General features: G+C 45.4%; 1 protein-coding gene across 1 annotated transcript in view; it reads left to right on the top strand.

The window, feature by feature from the left end:
• Positions 1-17,500, top strand: part of slc9a5 (solute carrier family 9 member A5) — a 33,269-nt gene that overhangs the window by 5,418 nt on the left and 10,351 nt on the right. Inside the window, 7 exon segments of the mRNA XM_044208104.1 lie at positions 6,137-6,439; positions 7,361-7,524; positions 9,379-9,457; positions 9,544-9,721; positions 11,331-11,551; positions 12,587-12,789; positions 16,847-16,936. Of these exon segments, the coding sequence (XP_044064039.1) occupies positions 6,137-6,439; positions 7,361-7,524; positions 9,379-9,457; positions 9,544-9,721; positions 11,331-11,551; positions 12,587-12,789; positions 16,847-16,936 (1,238 nt within the window).

The raw sequence follows: 17,500 nt of genomic DNA, 5'->3' as shown, positions 1-17,500 counted from the left end.
GGTAGCAAAGGACAGGAGGATGGCAGGGAGGACAGGAGGAGGTAGCAAAGGACAGGAGGATGGCAGGGAGGACAGGAGGAGGTAGTGATGGACAGGAGGATGGCAGGGAGGACAGGAGGAGGTAGCAAAGGACAGGAGGATGGCAGGGAGGACAGGAGGATGGCAGGGAGGACAGGAGGAGGTAGCAAAGGACAGGAGGATGGCAGGGAGGACAGGAGGATGGCAGGGAGGACAGGAGGAGGTAGTGATGGACAGGAGGATGGCAGGGAGGACAGGAGGATGGCAAGGAGGACAGGAGGATGGCAGGGAGGACAGGAGGAGGTAGTGATGGACAGGAGGAGGTAGCGAAGGACAGGAGGAGGTAGTGAAGGACATGACGATGGCAGGGAGGACAGGAGGAGGTAGTGATGGACAGGAGGATGGCAAGGAGGACAGGAGGAGGTAGCAAAGGACAGGAGGATGGCAGGGAGGACAGGAGGAGGTAGTGATGGACAGGAGAATGGCAAGGAGGACAGGAGGAGGTAGTGAAGGACAGGAGAATGGCAAGGAGGACAGGAGGAGGTAGCAAAGGACAGGAGGATGGCAGGGAGGACAGGAGGAGGTAGTGATGGACAGGAGAATGGCAAGGAGGACAGGAGGAGGTAGTGAAGGACAGGAGAATGGCAAGGAGGACAGGAGGAGGTAGCAAAGGACAGGAGGATGGCAGGGAGGACAGGAGGAGGTAGTGATGGACAGGAGAATGGCAAGGAGGACAGGAGGAGGTAGCAAAGGACAGGAGGATGGCAGGGAGGACAGGAGGAGGTAGTGAAGGACAGGAGGATGGCAGGGAGGACAGGAGGAGGTAGTGATGGACAGGAGGATGGCAGGGAGGACAGGAGGATGGCAGGGAGGACAGGAGGATGGCAAGGAGGACAGGAGGAGGTAGTGAAGGACAGGAGGATGGCAGGGAGGACAAGAGGAGGTAGCAAAGGACAGGAGGATGGCAGGGAGGACAGGAGGATGGCAAGGAGGACAGGAGGAGGTAGCAAAGGACAGGAGGATGGCAAGGAGGACAGGAGGATGGCAAGGAGGACAGGAGGAGGTAGTGAAGGACAGGAGGATGGCAGGGAGGACAGGAGGAGGTAGTGATGGACAGGAGGATGGCAGGGAGGACAGGAGGATGGCAGGGAGGACAGGAGGAGGTAGTGAAGGACAGGAGGAGGTAGTGAAGGACAGGAGGATGGCAGGGAGGACAAGAGGAGGTAGCAAAGGACAGGAGGATGGCAGGGAGGACAGGAGGATGGCAGGGAGGACAGGAGGATGGCAAGGAGGACAGGAGGAGGTAGTGATGGACAGGAGGATGGCAGGGAGGACAGGAGGAGGTAGTGATGGACAGGAGGATGGCAGGGAGGACAGGAGGAGGTAGTGAAGGACAGGAGGATGGCAGGGAGGACTAGAGGATGGCAGTGAGGACAGGAGGAGGTAGTGATGGACAGGAGGATGGCAGGGAGGACAGGAGGATGGCAGTGAGGACAGGAGGAGGTAGTGAAGGACAGGAGGATGGCAGGGAGGACTAGAGGATGGCAGTGAGGACAGGAGGAGGTAGTGATGGACAGGTGGATGGCAGGGAGGACAGGAGGATGGCAGTGAGGACAGGAGGAGGTAGTGAAGGACAGGAGGATGGCAGGGAGGACTAGAGGATGGCAGTGAGGACAGGAGGAGGTAGTGATGGACAGGTGGATGGCAGGGAGGACTAGAGGATGGCAGTGAGGACAGGAGGAGGTAGCAAAGGACAGGAGGAGGTAGTGAAGGACAGGAGGATGGCAGGGAGGACTAGAGGATGGCAGTGAGGACAGGAGGAGGTAGCAAAGGACAGGAGGAGGTAGTGAAGGACAGGAGGATGGCAGGGAGGACAAGAGGAGGTAGCGAAGGACAGGAGGAGGTAGCAAAGGACAGGAGGAGGTAGCGAAGGACAGGAGGAGGTAGTGAAGGACAGGAGGATGGCAGGGAGGACAGGAGGAGGTAGCAAAGGACAGGAGGAGGTAGTGAAGGACAGGAGGATGGCAGGGAGGACAGGAGGAGGTAGCAAAGGACAGGAGGAGGTAGCGAAGGACAGGAGGAGGTAGTGAAGGACAGGAGGATGGCAGGGAGGACAGGAGGAGGTAGCAAAGGACAGGAGGAGGTAGTGAAGGACAGGAGGATGGCAGGGAGGACAGGAGGAGGTAGCAAAGGACAGGAGGAGGTAGCGAAGGACAGGAGGAGGTAGTGAAGGACAGGAGGATGGCAGGGAGGACAGGAGGAGGTAGCAAAGGACAGGAGGAGGTAGTGAAGGACAGGAGGGTGGCAGGGAGGACAGGAGGAGGTAGCAAAGGACAGGAGGAGGTAGTGAAGGACAGGAGGATGGCAGGGAGGACAGGAGGAGGTAGCGAAGGACAGGAGGAGGTAGTGAAGGACAGGAGGATGGCAGGGAGGACAGGAGGAGGTAGCGAAGGACAGGAGGAGGTAGTGAAGGACAGGAGGATGGCAGGGAGGACAGGAGGAGGTAGCGAAGGACAGGAGGAGGTAGTGAAGGACAGGAGGATGGCAGGGAGGACAGGAGGAGGTAGCAAAGGACAGGAGGAGGTCGTGAAGGACAGGAGGATGGCAGGGAGGACAGAAGAGCAAAGTGTGTCTTTGCTGCTGCGTGTTTGGGTTTTTTCTTCAGCCGTATTAATTTTTGTGCAGCTGCACAGAGAATATTCCTGATTTTCTCGAGGGTGTCCATTACATAACAGATAATAGCTGACATGTGAGATTGTAATATAATTGTTGTTATTGTTGTGAGCGGGAAAGAGAGACGAGACAGAGAGAGAGGGATATGTAACGTTATCTCTGCTGGAAAGACAGTTTTAATGAAGACACGCATCACGGTTCTCTTCCAGTTTTTCTAGTAATATTATATCAGTTCATCAGATGTTGATTTGGTAGAATATTTTAACTCTGAATCCAGAATGAAGCGTAGTAAAGAGCCATGTGTGTGTGTTTAATAATAAGATCAAAGATTGTGGTTCCCCCTTCCTTTATTGATGACCCTTGTCCTAATCGTGTCTTAGACCAGTGTCCCACAGCAGACGTGTAGACAGTGTGTCTCCCCTCAAACTCAACCGTCTAGTTCTGTGGATTTTATGAAACTATATTATAATTCCTCCACAGTGATTCGATGCCATCGCCCTCTGGTTGCACACCATAATTAATCCGTCACTATCCTGTTTGTGTCCCTGACTATTTGAAAACTTGCTTGCGCACACTTACTGTAGGTGTCCTTTTTCATTCCAACCTTCATTTTGAAATTCATGTCAGCGACGTCGTCCAATCTTGCTTTATATAAGAATATTGCTAAAATCTGTTAATATCTCTGCTTCAGAGAAACCGAATCCATCACACATGTTTTCATTCCCTCGTGTTTACATTACTGTAATGGTCTGCTAACGGGCATAAATCAGAGAGCTGTTCAGACCACAGACTGTACAGGATGCAGCAGCCAGACTACGAACCAAAACCAAGAAAAGAGATCATATTACCCACTTAATGTCTTTTTTTATTGAAGCAAAACAGCCATATTTTCCATCTACAAATACACATGACAGACAGAGAAACAAACAAAGTAGCCCCGGTATGGTACAAGTTTCTCCCTCGTTCACCACTGAAAAATAGAAAAAATACAAAATGTAATCAAGTAAGGTATGGGGTCCTAATGTGTATTAATAAAGTATATATATCAACATTAAGCAGACAGTGGGAGGACAAGTTTCCATACTAATTCACTGGCCGAGGGCGCGTAATGATGGTAATAAGAAAAGACGTTTCATACGTTGCTGGTTTCCTCCTCACACTACAAGATCTTTTCAGGTGTACTGTGTTCATTTATTTAGCCGTTGCCTCTGCGAAGGAGGAAGTTCAGATTTCCAGTTTTGTAGAATACGCTTTTTCCCAGCTGTACCTGCAAGTAATATGAAGTATTTTTTATTATGGTTCAGATTAAGTCCTTGTATATCGCCCAAGATCCCGACCCCAGATAATATCTGAAGTAATTCTAACAATGTTTTCCCCAAATTCTTCCAGAGAAGAGCAATTCTAACCCACATGAAGTAAATCTCCATCACAGGTTTTACATCTCTGGCAACTGGAAGAGGCATCATAGTATATTTTGTGCAGTCTATGTGGAGTATAATAGGTTCTATTAAAGATATTATACTGTATTTTCTCTGTTTAGTTGACATTAATACAGTCTGAGATATTTCAAGGATATTACACCAGTCGGCATCATCATAATCGCATTGGAGATCTGATTCCCATTTAGTTTTTATCTCAGTCTGATCATAGATAGGCAAGTTACTGTTTAGATTAGTGTAAATAGAAGATATCAGACCCTTTGTAGTGTACAAGGCTTCACTAAGCAAATGGGGATTCTGGTGGAATTTGTGGAAAGTCTGTAAAGCTGTTGCGGACCCAGTGTCTAATCGGAAAATATTTAAATAAATTATGATTTGGTAGTTTAAATTTTTCAGATAATTGTCGCTATCTTGGCTATATAAATCGTTCTGTTTTTATGCCGTTATTAACCCAATTTTTTCACTATTCCATCTGCAATCGGGACTTCAAAATGGCCGGGTTCTTAAAAGAGTTAAGAGTTAAAGTGCTTTCTTAGAGGCAAGGAAAGGAGGAGCTTTTAAGGGAGCATAACTGGTGTTGTTCAATAGGAAGTCTCAGAGCCTCATTGTCCTCAGAGTGCAACCAGCACCGTATTGAACGGAAGGTAATAACATGTAAAATTAGGAAGGCTTAATCCTCCTTTAGCGTATGGGCTCGAGGGTTGAGAGTTTAACCCTCGACGCATAGAAAGCTGGATATAGATTTATTTAGGATTTTTAGGTCTGAAAAAATAAATAAACCCTTCTGGGCTTTGTGATATTGCGATGGACATTTTTCACAAAAATGTTTCACCAAGCGATTAATGGAGGAAATAATTAGTAGACTGATCAATAATAAAGTTCAGACACAACGCAAAACAAGTTTGAGAGACTTTGTTTGCACGATTGCATACAAAGTCAATGGAAAGACACAATTAGACATGACTTTGCCTCAGACTGTAAGCTGTAAGCTAGCTAGCAACATACGCAAATTGCCTTGCGTTGTGTCTGAACACACCGTCAGACTGAAGCCAGTCAGAGGAGCAACAGCTGCATGGCTTTGGAGGAAAACAGGGTTAACACTCCTGTTTGTCCACCGAAGCTTTGCATGATCAAGGCTGGAGGTCTTACAGCCCCTGAAAACTTAGCTTCACAGCTTACTGTAAATATTCAGGACGAAGTAACACCAACCACAGGTAGAGGGACTATTTATTAAGAGTTGAACAGTCATAAACGGGACAGTGTGGGTGTGGTTTGAGTAGAGGCAACAGCCCCACAACTGTCATTACGTTTGGATTCAAAAATAGCTCAATCCTGATTGGTGCACTGAAATAAGTGACATCGTGTTTTCACACCAGCGGAAAACACAAATACGGAAACATCTGTCTGTTCGTGTGAAATAACCCAGTGGTTCATGTCGGATGCTTCACTCAGAGCAAGAGGCCTGTCTCTGTGCAAATAAACCACCAGCTAACTGTCGAAAACAGAGAACGAGCTTTGAGTCTTTGATGTTTTCCCTCCTGTTGATTTATGAGGAGCCCTGGTGTGTGTGTGTGTGTGTGTGTGTGTGTGTGTGTGTGTGTGTGTGTGTGATATTTGTCTTGTCATGACTCACAGCAGACCTTAAATGATGAATTCATAACTACGTGTCCAAGGCCATGTACACACACACACACACACGTTTGTTTTACTATCCCCGTGGGGACAGTCATTAACATAATGCTTTGCCTGGACCCTGACCTTAACACTTACCTTAACATTGGCCTTAGCCTAACTGTAACCTGAACCCTAAAACCAAGTCTTAACCCTGTGGGGTCCCCACAGTGACACAAGTCCTCATGGGTTAGTGTGCATTCAGGTCCCCACTGGGATATAAGAACACACACACACATTCATCACGAGAACAATGCTGATCTTGTGCTATAAAACAAATCTGTAACACATCGAGTTGTCTGTCAACTATCTGACTGCAGTTTCTCGTCCTGCAGTGTTTCACTTCTCTCAGCGATTCACCACTGTGGTCCCAGAGAGCTGCATGCTGATCCTGCTGGGTCTGGTCCTGGGCGGGATCGTCCTCATAGCCAATAAGAAGCAGCTGTACCAGCTGGAGCCCGCCCTCTTCTTCCTCTTTCTGCTGCCGACCATCGTGGGCGACGCCGGATACTTCATGCCGGCCCGCCTCTTCTTCGACAACCTGGGAGCCATCCTGACGTACGCCGTGGTGGGAACGCTGTGGAACGCCTTCTGCACCGGCTTCTGCCTGTACGCCGCCAAACTGCTGGGGGTCATAGGTCAGTCTGAGGTCACGCTGAGAATAGGTGCTGATACACGAGAGTAAATGTTATTGACGAACAGCGACAGAACGGTCTGATGTAAACGTGTTCCCTTATCAGCTCCCACTGCCACAAACTGGATTTTAAATATTATCTCTTCCTTAAAGCGGCTAAAATCATTACTTTTTTTCATGTGAAGAATATGTTGGATCACGTGAAAAAATTATATTTTTAGCCTAATTATACTGGAAAGAGTTTACAGAGTGCATCTGAAGGGACTGTGACTCTCTGTCTTACAGTTTGTACCAAGTCTTCATGTTGTCACGTGTAAAACACAGAAACAGTTATGAAAAGGAAATTCAACTATGCAAAAAGTGCACATTTCTAGTCCCACTGACAGATTCATAGAGAACTTTCTGGATTTTGTTCGAATAAAAGTTCCTCTCAAAAACTTTTTATGTCTAACTTTTCATGATAGCCATCAGCACACATGAGGGATTCCTCTTGTCACACTTTTCCAAGTAGTTTTTCTAAACTTCACAGACCATCTCACAATAAAGGAAGAGGAGGAAGTAAAATAACAAACCTTTGTCTTTGTAGCCTTTTAGTTTTGCTCTTCATTCCTACTTTCATTTGATTCTCTCCATCATTAAAACATCTTCAAAACTGTTACCTCAGTGAAACCTGGAAACTTCCTGATATTGATCTGGTATCTGCTGTGATGTCATGCTATACTCACGAGACGTTCAGGTACAAAACATCTGGACTCAAACAAATTGTAAACGACTCAAACCTGAATCCAAAGCTTCTCAGAGAGGAAAATATCTGAGTTTCCGATCCTGTGTGTTTACGTGTGTGTTTACGTGTTTACGTGTGTGTTTGTGTGTGTGTGTGTGTGTGTGTGTGTGTGTGTGTGTGTGTGTGTGTGTGTGCGCGCAGACGAGCGCGTGCAGGCGGACCTGATGGACTTCCTGCTGTTCGGAGCGTTGATCTCGGCCGTCGACCCGGTGGCGGTGCTGGCCGTGTTTGAGGAGGTTCACGTCAATGACACGCTCTTCATCATCGTGTTTGGAGAGTCGCTGGTCAACGACGCCGTCACCGTGGTGAGACACACACACACAGACACACCGTTCATCATGTGAGGTGTGTTGGTGTGTTACTATGGCAACAGAGAGGCTTACAACACACCGTAGGCGTAGAGTGTCTTGTGTTTATAGCCATCTTCACATGTTTGTAAATGTATTTACCAGCAGTCCTGAGGGTGGCGCTAGACGAAAGATCAAGGGCTCATCCTCTGGAGAGCAGGACTGAGATCAGTAAACTTCATGTCAGTTTTCTTTTGCAGGAGGAAAGATTTCTGCACACTTCACTGCTGTGATTTTCCCACAGAAACAACAGATGTTTGACGAAGAGCAAAAACTTCACATTTACTCAGTAACATGTTGAGTTTGAGAAAGCTGAGATTAAACCGTTCTGAGCAGATTAACTCTGCAGTTTTCTAATCCTCAGCAGCACTCAGAATATGAGCTAATCCCACCAACAAATGGAAAAAACCAAAGTGTGGGAAAACTGAAAGTGTGACCTGCAACCCCATAAAGAAAGAAAGAAAGAGGCGGAGGGTCCCGCTATTTTCCCAGGCTCAGTGGTGCAGACGCTCGTTTCTATATCGTCTTATCATCAGTGTTTTACAGTAAATGACGTTACTGCTGCTCAGTTACAGTTTTACCCACAAAATGGTGCACGGTTCCCAAACGCCACTTTCTGTTGTAACATAGAAAAAAAGACTAAAGTGCTGCCATACAGTGTGTTAAACTCCTATAAGCTTTGAAACAGGAACGTTACTCAATGTTCATAAAATCGCTAGCTTTCCAGAAAGGGACGGAGCTCGACACGAGTCGTGGGAAAAAGACAAAGAACGAATTAGTGCTGACGAAATTCCTTTCCGAATTTGTGTGCACAAATTGGTAATTCGTGCTCTCACATTGATCATTTGTGCAGTATGTTTAAGGGATGTCACTGATTACATAATGTTGTTTGACAGGTAAAATCCTAAGTATTTACAGTAGAAAACCAACACAGTGGAATCAGAGCTCGTTTCAGCTTTCATTAGTGAAGCTTCGACCCAACAGCTTTTCCTCAGGACAACATCCACATGAAGGGAATATAGAGAAATATACGCACATACCAGAATACTCATATTGCCAGAACATCCTTATTACAAGATAACTGAAAAATATTTAAAAGAATATACAATATTAAGAGAAAAGGTCGTTATATTACGAGAATAAAGTCCCAGTATTACAGGAAAAAGGAAATATTACAGCTTTACCTTCAAAATATTCTCAGATTATTTTTACCCTAACTGTGGCCCAAAGTTACCACAGGAGGGTAACGGCAGCTAATACATTGCCGGAGGAAGACCTGTGTTGGGTCGAAATGTTTCTAATAAAAGCCTGATAGAGCTCTGTTTCTAGTGTGCACATTGATTTGTTTGTATCCAGCACCCGGGTGTTGAGTTCACAGGGTTCGACGTGTCGCAGCCCACAAAGGTTCCCTTTTTACATTTTCTTATTGATGGTTTTTGTCGTCTGCCTTTTTTTTCTTCCTCGAAGGGGCTTGAAATACAGAAGACACAAAATCATTCAGTGTTTGAAAAGGGAAGAAGGTGACGTTTTCATTGTCAGTCACCTAGCAACAGGGACGGCTGAGGATAACATGCACTTGACTTTACATTGTCCAAAATGCAACCTCACGGGTTCCTGTTGAAGTCACCATAACCCAGTGAGCTGAACTGTGTCCTCCGACAGCAGGAAACACTACAGCTGTTTAAAATCACTGTAAACCCAGTTACTCCTTTTTTCAAAATCTGGGATTTTTCAGTGAAAATCAATAGGAATTGAAAATTTCAAGCCTTAGTTATAACCACCTCTAATCTAAAGCGTTTCTCTGTTCTCTAGGTTTTATATAAAGTCTACATTTCCTTTGTGGAAGTGGGAGTGGAGAACGTTCAGACAGCAGATTACTTTAAAGGAGTCGGTGAGTCCACAGAAAGGAACAAAATCAAATCTACATCTGACTCTTCTGTTAATCACCTCCCTCTTCCTCCTGCTCTTCCTCTACAGCCTCCTTCCTCATCGTCAGTATCGGGGGGACTCTGGTGGGTCTGGTGTTCGCCGTCATCTTGGGTTTCATCACTCGTTTCACCAAGAAGGTTCGGATCATCGAGCCGCTCTTCGTCTTCCTGCTGGTCTACCTGGCCTACCTGACTGCCGAGCTCTTCTCCTTGTCCGCCATTCTGTCGTAAGTCTCCCCAACCAGCACAAACGCAAAGACCACTATGACCAGTACAACATGCCTGCTGCTGTCAACAAAAAGAGGATGTGCCACAGTGCAGCATGTCGAAATCTCCCTACAGCACATTAGGAACTGAATCAGTTTTATATGCAGTAAATGTGGAACGAACTTCAGCTTCTGGATCAGTGAGAAACATAATGTAAAAAACGTCTGTATGAGAAAAACCAAAACATCTTCCACAAAGTATATAAAATATAACATGAACTGCAAAAATTCTGTGGAACCAGGTCCCAGTTTGGGTTCGGGAGGCAGACACCATCTCCACATTTAAGAGTAGGCTTAAGACTTTCCTCTTTGATAAAGCTTATAGTTAGAGCTGGCTCAGGTGAGTCCTGAACCATCCCTTAGTTATGCTGCTATAGGCCTAGACTGCCGGGAGACTTCCCATGATGCACCTCTCTCCTCTCTCCTCCTCTCCCTCTCCATCTGTATGCATTTTTATCCCATTACTGCATGTTACTAACTCAACATCTTCTCTCTCCCGTAGTTCTGTGCTTTCTCGTCTCTCTCCTCTCTCCTTCTGTCGCTTTCAGCAGGTATTTCTGCCTCCAGAGCTGCAGAGTCTGGATCTGTGGTTGTGGGCCACCTGCTGCCCCCGTGTTCCTGCAGAGTCTGGATCTGTGGTTGTGGGCCACCTGCTGCCCCCGTGTTCCTGCAGAGTCTGGATCTGTGGTTGTGGGCCACCTGCTGCCCCCGTGTACCTGCTTGACAGCTGCTGCTACAGTTGTTGTTATTGGCTCTGTTACTGATGCTGACATTATTCTTCCTATAGCTGTCATTCCTATTATTACTAATTTATTAATATTAACACTACAATTACTATTCTACTATATATAAAAAAAATTCTACGTGGTCTTTGCGTTGTGCCTCCCTAACCCTATCTCCTTCCCCCAAACCCCTCCCCTCTCTCTCTCTCTCTCTAAACCTAAAGGAAGTTCTTCCTTGCCACTGTCACCAAATGCTTGCTCATGGTGGGATTTGTTGGGTCTCTGTAATTAATATTATAAAGAGTTCAGTCTAGACCTGCGCTGTAGGAAAAGCGCAATGAGATAACTTCTGTTATGCTAGTTGGTTGCTATGTCGTTGCTAAAGTGTACAGTCTAGTAGTTGCTAAGTAGTTGCTAAGTGGTTGCAAAGGCATTTTGAGAGGTTACAGGAGTGTTGTACGTTGGTTGCTAGGAGGTTGTAAATGTAATCGTAGTTTTTTGTAAGGTGTTGGTAGGGTATTTAGAGTGGTTTCTGGGTTTTTGCTAGTTGATTGCTAATTACTGAGGTGTTTGGGGTGGTTGCTAAGTTCTGGTTTGCTGGGTTTGTCGTTGTTTATCCAACATGGTAATTTGGGTTTGTATTATAACTTTGGGTAGTTCACAGCAGACTCCCCCCTGGTGTACATTAGGTGGTTTCAGGCCCCATCATCACCATTCAGGCTTCTCATTTACATACAGACCCATACGCCTGATGGTAAATGGCAATGGTAAAAAAGCAAATACAACCGAAAACAAATAAACAAACAATGGCTAATTATTTCTTGCCCTGCCTCTCTCTCTCTCCTCAGTATGACCTTCTGTGGTATCGGTGCCAATAAATACGTGGAGGCAAACATTTCCCAGAAGTCTCGGACCACAGTGAAGTACACGATGAAGACTCTGGCCAGCATTGCTGAGACCATCATCTTCATCTTCCTGGGGATCTCAGCAGTGGACAAGTCCAAGTGGGCCTGGGACACCGGCCTGGTGTCCTGTACACTCGTCTTCATCTTTGTCTTCAGAGCTGCGGGTCGGTCACTTCCCCTGTCGCTTAGTATCTTTTCTCTCTACGTCGGACACAAGGCAGTAACTATATAGTTTAGACAATATTATAGACCCAAGACGAAACCGACAGAAGGGCAGGACTGAGAGAAAAGGGCTACAACTTCAGCACCACGGACAGCGCCACAGATTTATCAATACACAGCTAAGCTACGCTACTGATATCTCAGAGCCGTGCTCGAGGCCATAGATTCTAACCTGCACAAACCTCAGGCAGATAAAGGATCAATAAGTCAGGGAGACTAGATTAACAGTCAACTAAACATCCTCTCTGGCCTGCACTCTCTCTGCTGCTAGGGGATGGAGAGGGGGGATGGCATCCACCCTCAAATCGCCTACTGCATATATCATCGAATCAGAAGAGAAAGAGAGAATACCAGAATGATAATATCATAGAAAAAACTTCCTACACACAGGAAATAGAAAAGAAACTCTTGATCTACCAATAATTTATTCATCATGTACGATGTGTAAATCCTAATGAAAGTATATGTGACAGAAACACTCAGTGGTGCACATCATTTTTTCTTTGTGCACGCTGATACATGACCACGATGAGCACTGGAGGAATGAAGCAGCTTTGGCCTTTTCTGTTTCGGCCTCCTGATTGTGGTATTTTTGGCTTCACAACTGAAAGATTTTGGGATGCTAATGACTGATTCTTACTGTGCACAGCAGGTTAAAATGTCAAATAGATTTTAGACTCCCTTTTAACCTTTAAGCCTCTCCTTCAGCTCCAACTATCCCCGCTGACAGTCGATTTATAATGTAGAGCAGTGGCCATTTGCATAAAGCTTCCTAAGAAAAATACAGTATTTGAACCTAACCAAGAAAAATTGTGTTTTTATTAGGAAATCTCCCAAATATCCTTTAGCTTTATCATTTAAGTGCGTTTTAGGCTCTGAGTGATTACTTAAAGTCAGTTTTCTGTTGCACAAACGTCCTCAGCAATGAGAGTTTTCCCTCATAAGTCTTCTGACTGGCTGTAACCTTTGTGCTCCAGGTGTGATTGGTCAGACCTGGGTTCTGAACCGTTTCCGCCTCGTCCCATTGGACAAGATTGACCAGGTGGTGATGTCGTACGGCGGCCTGCGAGGGGCAGTGGCGTTCGCTCTGGTGGTGCTGCTGGACGGCGAGCAGGTCAAAGCCAAGGATTACTTTGTCGCCACGACGATCGTGGTCGTCTTCTTCACTGTCATGTTCCAGGTAGGAACAACTTCCTGTGCAGAAACTGTTTACAGTACTGTTTGATACTGTTTTTTACATTTGTTTCTTTGAATGAGAAGACATCACAGGGGTCAGGTGGCTTCACACAATATAAAAGCACCTGTGCACTAACCGCTCGGTCAGTGTCTGGCCTTTGAGTCTGTCTCTGTGCAGGACAGAAGGACTCACGTGGGGCTGTGTCTGACCATTTCTGATATTTTTTCTACACTTTAAACCAAAGTCAAGAATGAACTGCCGAGCTCAAGTTTCTGTCAGCATGGATGAGAAGTCCAAGAGATGCTCAGAATGAATGGAAGTTTGAACATGTGCTGTTTAGCATTAGCAGTTAGCATAACATGCAAACGTTAAACATGCTGGAGAAGTGTAAAGTTTAAACCTGCTGATGACGCTACATGAAAGGTCAGGGGATCATCAGAGTCATTAGGACTCATCATCAGGGAACCATGAATGTCACAGTAATATCTGACTCTCAGTCAAAGTTGGACCATCGACGGACAGACGTCGCCGACAGACGCCGTCTGTGTTGCTGCAGCTGTTAAAGACGTAGATACAACACACACTGAGTGGAAGCTGCTCTGTGTGACCTCTGACCTCCTGCTGCCACAGCGAGCTTGGTGTGTGTGTGTGAGCAGCAGCAGACTGACGATATCTTTAACTTCATTATCTGAAGGCTTAATGACCTGCAGCTAAACCTGTAAAGTTTGTCCTGAGGGTGGCGCTAGAGAAAACATCACAGAGTCATTAAAATCTAAAGGGTTCGTCCTCTGGAGAGAAGGAATGAGAGCAGGAACATTTCAGGACAATCCGATCAGTAGTTGGAGAGGTTTCCTGCTCAGATGTCTGCTACCTGAAAGAACTGGTTCCAGGAGAGACGTCTCTCTTTCTCTGTCCGACTGGAAATCGTCATGTGTTGCGAACAGAGACACAGAGTGTGGTCGCGTTATCCTGGTGAGCTAACGGTCAGTAATGGATGAAATAAAGCAAACATGTACTGTAGCTTTGGGTCACACATTTGTCAGGTTCGTCAGGTCTTAAAGACCCAGATATGTGCTGGGTCCAGGTCTCAGTTTTTGGCCTGTGCAGAAATCTGCCATGTTTATTCGAACATGTTTGAGGTGACACATCTATCAGAGCAGCTCAGTGCCACCAACACACACACACACACACACCCTTTACATCCTGTTTATTTAGATGAAATAAAGCATACATGTTTACTTTCAAAACTTCCACTTCAGTGTGTTTTTAATCACTCGGACTTTGCTGTGTGTCTCTGATACCATAATGTGGGAACTAAAGTCAGAGACAGGAACTGCCCAATGAATTAGTGTGTATTTAGATCTGAAAGTGTAAACACGCTGCATCTCAAGTGTGTACTCTTTGTGGCTCTTTCCCTTGATTCCCTCTCTGAGTTTCATGTTTCTACTTTCCCATCATGAATCACAGAGACTACAACAGATGGTGGTGATTCCTACAAATATCTTCTGTTACCGGATTGTCTTCTAAATAAAACAGCGTGCTGTTTTCCTGCAGACTTCACTGCATGGCGCATCGCAATAGAAGCTAATTGCATTAAACAAAGAAGAAAAATTCATAATTGTTTTCTTGTAATCGACTTTCAGATTCTTCTCAAGGTATTTCGGGGCATGTTATGCCTTTATTAAACAGAAAACAGTAGAGAGATGACAGGAAATGAGAGGAGAGAGACATGTTGTGGTTCGTGGTCGGCACCTTAAACCCAGAGTCCAGACGTTTCAAACAGTGAGGCGCCTCCCCAGGGGGGAGCGGGGGAGTTGAAGGGGGGATATGGAGGGAGACAGGTGAGGCAAAGATACTGTGTGAGGTGAAACAGGAAGTTAGTTATTGTAGTTTGTCAGCAGGTGGAGCTGCAGCTCATGGAGCTGATAAAGATACATCGCACTCCTTCTTGAAACATGTTTTAGATTCAGTGTGACTTTCACTTCCAGAGGATATCATTATCTCTGATGTCCATCCAGAATAAACAATTTTATAACACGCCAATTTATAACAGAAGTTATCTCTTTTTAATATTATTTACAGAGACGAAACAATTTCCACCATGAAGGAAGGAAGGTGACAGTGGCAAGGAAAAACTTGAGAGAGAGAGAGCGAGAGCGAGAGCATACAGCAGCACAATGCAAATTCCACCTAGAATTTTAAAATAATAATAATGTAATGGTAGTGGTAATATTAATATTAATAAAATAATAATAGTAATAATTTTGATAGGAATAATAATGATAATAATAATAAGGCTATTAATGATAAGACTAATAATAATAATCGTAGTAGCCGGTGTCGAGCAGTAACACAGGGGCCACTTAGAAATCACAGGAAAAAGCCGCTCCTTGTAGCTGCAGAACCTGCCTGAGAATCCTGCTGTTTCTAAGTTTCCTTCAGTCTCACAGTGATCCAGAGACAGCTGTCTGTCCGTCCACGGGTCCACTGCAGACAGGAGCTGCTGACTGCTGGTTCGGCTGCTGTTAATGGAGCCAGTTGTCTCGATTTTGTCTGAGGGGGTGTCCACGGTGTAGCAATAACGGTCCGTCCAGCGTCTCCCAGTCAGACTCAGTGTGAGCAGCAGGCACTGCTGATGTAGTTTATATTAGTGTTGAGTTACAGCCTGCAGGAGGATGATTCAGTCAAACAGGAAGAGGGACGTTCAGATGCTGGAAACCTGTTTATACACACTGACTGTAATGACTTGGTGTCACCTTCCTGCTGCACAGGAACACAATATCGCTGTCACATGAAAACCTTGTATCTCTTGATTGCGAGCTTGAACAGGTTTCGGTTTCATCAGACCGAAACATCAGAGGAGGAAGCTGGAGATACAAGGGTTTTATCAATCAATCAGACTTTATTTGTATAGCACTTTTCATACAAAGAAAATGTAACACAAAGTGCTTCACACAATAACCCCCCCCCCCATCCACACACAAAGCAATAAAAACAGGACCCGAGGAAACACTATCATAAATCTCATCAATTTGCAATGAGGAAACACCAGTGGCAGGATTAGAAATAGATTAAAACTCAAAATATAAAAGGATAAAGCAAGTATTACAACGGATTAAAATGTATAAATAGATAAATAAATAAAGTTCAATTAAAAGCCAGACTAAAAAGGTAGGTCTTGAGATTGCTTTTAACTCTGTGCTGCCCTCAGGTCTTCAGGCTGTTCCAGAGACGTGGGCCATAGTAATGAAAGGATGCCTCACGTGGGTTTATGTTCTGTCTTTAGGGATAATTAAAAGACCACCACCAGAAGACCTGAGGGTTCTAGAGGTTCATAGGCTAAAAGCAATCTGATAAATAGGTAGAGGCGCGACCATTAGGAGCTTTATAAACCAATAAAAGGAAAGAGTAATTGTATCTGAGCTACATTGTTCTTGGAGAAACCAGACAGTGGAGCATTACAGTAGTCAATCCTGCAGGTAGTAAAGGCGTGCATTAGTGTCTCTGTGTTGGTTTGAGACAGAAATGGTTCCGCTCTGGCAAACCAATCTCTGCTGGTTGGCGTAAAACCATCATTACCGGTGCACCAGCGTGGGAATGTCGTGGGAACACAGATTTAGAAGCTCTGTATACTGCGAATACAGAGAGCTTCACCTGGCGGTGACAGGGTTAACCAGCACTGTGTGAACTCGTTCGGCTCGAATGTAAAAGTCCCTCCAGCTTTAAGGGAAATATATAATATATTTTTATGCATAACACCTCGTGTGTTACATGCCTTTTAAAGTTTGTTTTATTATATTTAGTTATGTCCCCGATCCACGTTTGATTGAATTTGTATCTTTCGTTTTCTCCTTTTTGTGTTTCGTGTATATTTGTGTGTTTTGTGTAGTTTGTTGATGCCAGGATGAAACCAAACTGAACCCCGTCCCTCTGATGTGTTGACGTTTGCAGCAGGAGAGTGAAACCTGCTGCTCGTCCTCGGTGTGTGTCAGCCAGCCTGTTCTGCTTTCCCTTCAGGTGACGCTCTCTGTCTGAATCACCTGTGTGTTTCCTCTGTCAGGGTCTGACCATCAAACCTCTGGTGAACTGGCTCAAAGTTCCCCGTTCCACCAGCAGGAAGCCGACCATCAACGAGGAGATCCACGAGAGGGTGAGTGTCTTCTTCACATTACAGCGTGTTCACCGCAGTCGTACACAGACGTCGCTGCCTTGCTCAAAGGCACCTGCTCACCGAGGAAATGAAGACTCACCAGCCGGATTCAAACCAGCAGCTCCTCACTCAATAAGCAAGACATTTTTCAACACCAAAGCTGCTACTTTGTCAGCAAGTCAAACATTAAAAACATTCAGAGTAAGTCAAACGCTTCATTCACCCAACTTACAAAAACGTCGATTCTGTCTGATTCGGTTTCTGTCCGGCCGGATAGTTCTGGTTTCACCTGTCCAGGTTCGGAGACATCTGTCTCTGAGATTTCTGTCTCTGCCACAGTACAACAGAGGAGTTTAGTTTGTGCCGCATCAGAAACAACGTCCGCGTTACTGATGAAAATCCACAGAACGCGTCTCACTCACTTACTGGCTTCCTCCCGTTTTTCAGCCATCTTTGGGTGCTGACTGTTTTTGTTGTTTGTCGTTGAGAATGAAGATCAAAGAATGCAAAATCCCAAAAAAAGAATAAACTTTCGCGCTCAGCTGTGTGTGTGTGTGTGTGTGT

The sequence above is a fragment of the Siniperca chuatsi genome, linkage group LG1 (assembly GCF_020085105.1).
Source record: "Siniperca chuatsi isolate FFG_IHB_CAS linkage group LG1, ASM2008510v1, whole genome shotgun sequence".
NCBI lineage: Eukaryota > Metazoa > Chordata > Actinopteri > Centrarchiformes > Sinipercidae > Siniperca > Siniperca chuatsi.
Note: the sequence above shows the minus strand (reverse complement) of the source record. Positions and strands in the feature narration are given on the sequence as shown.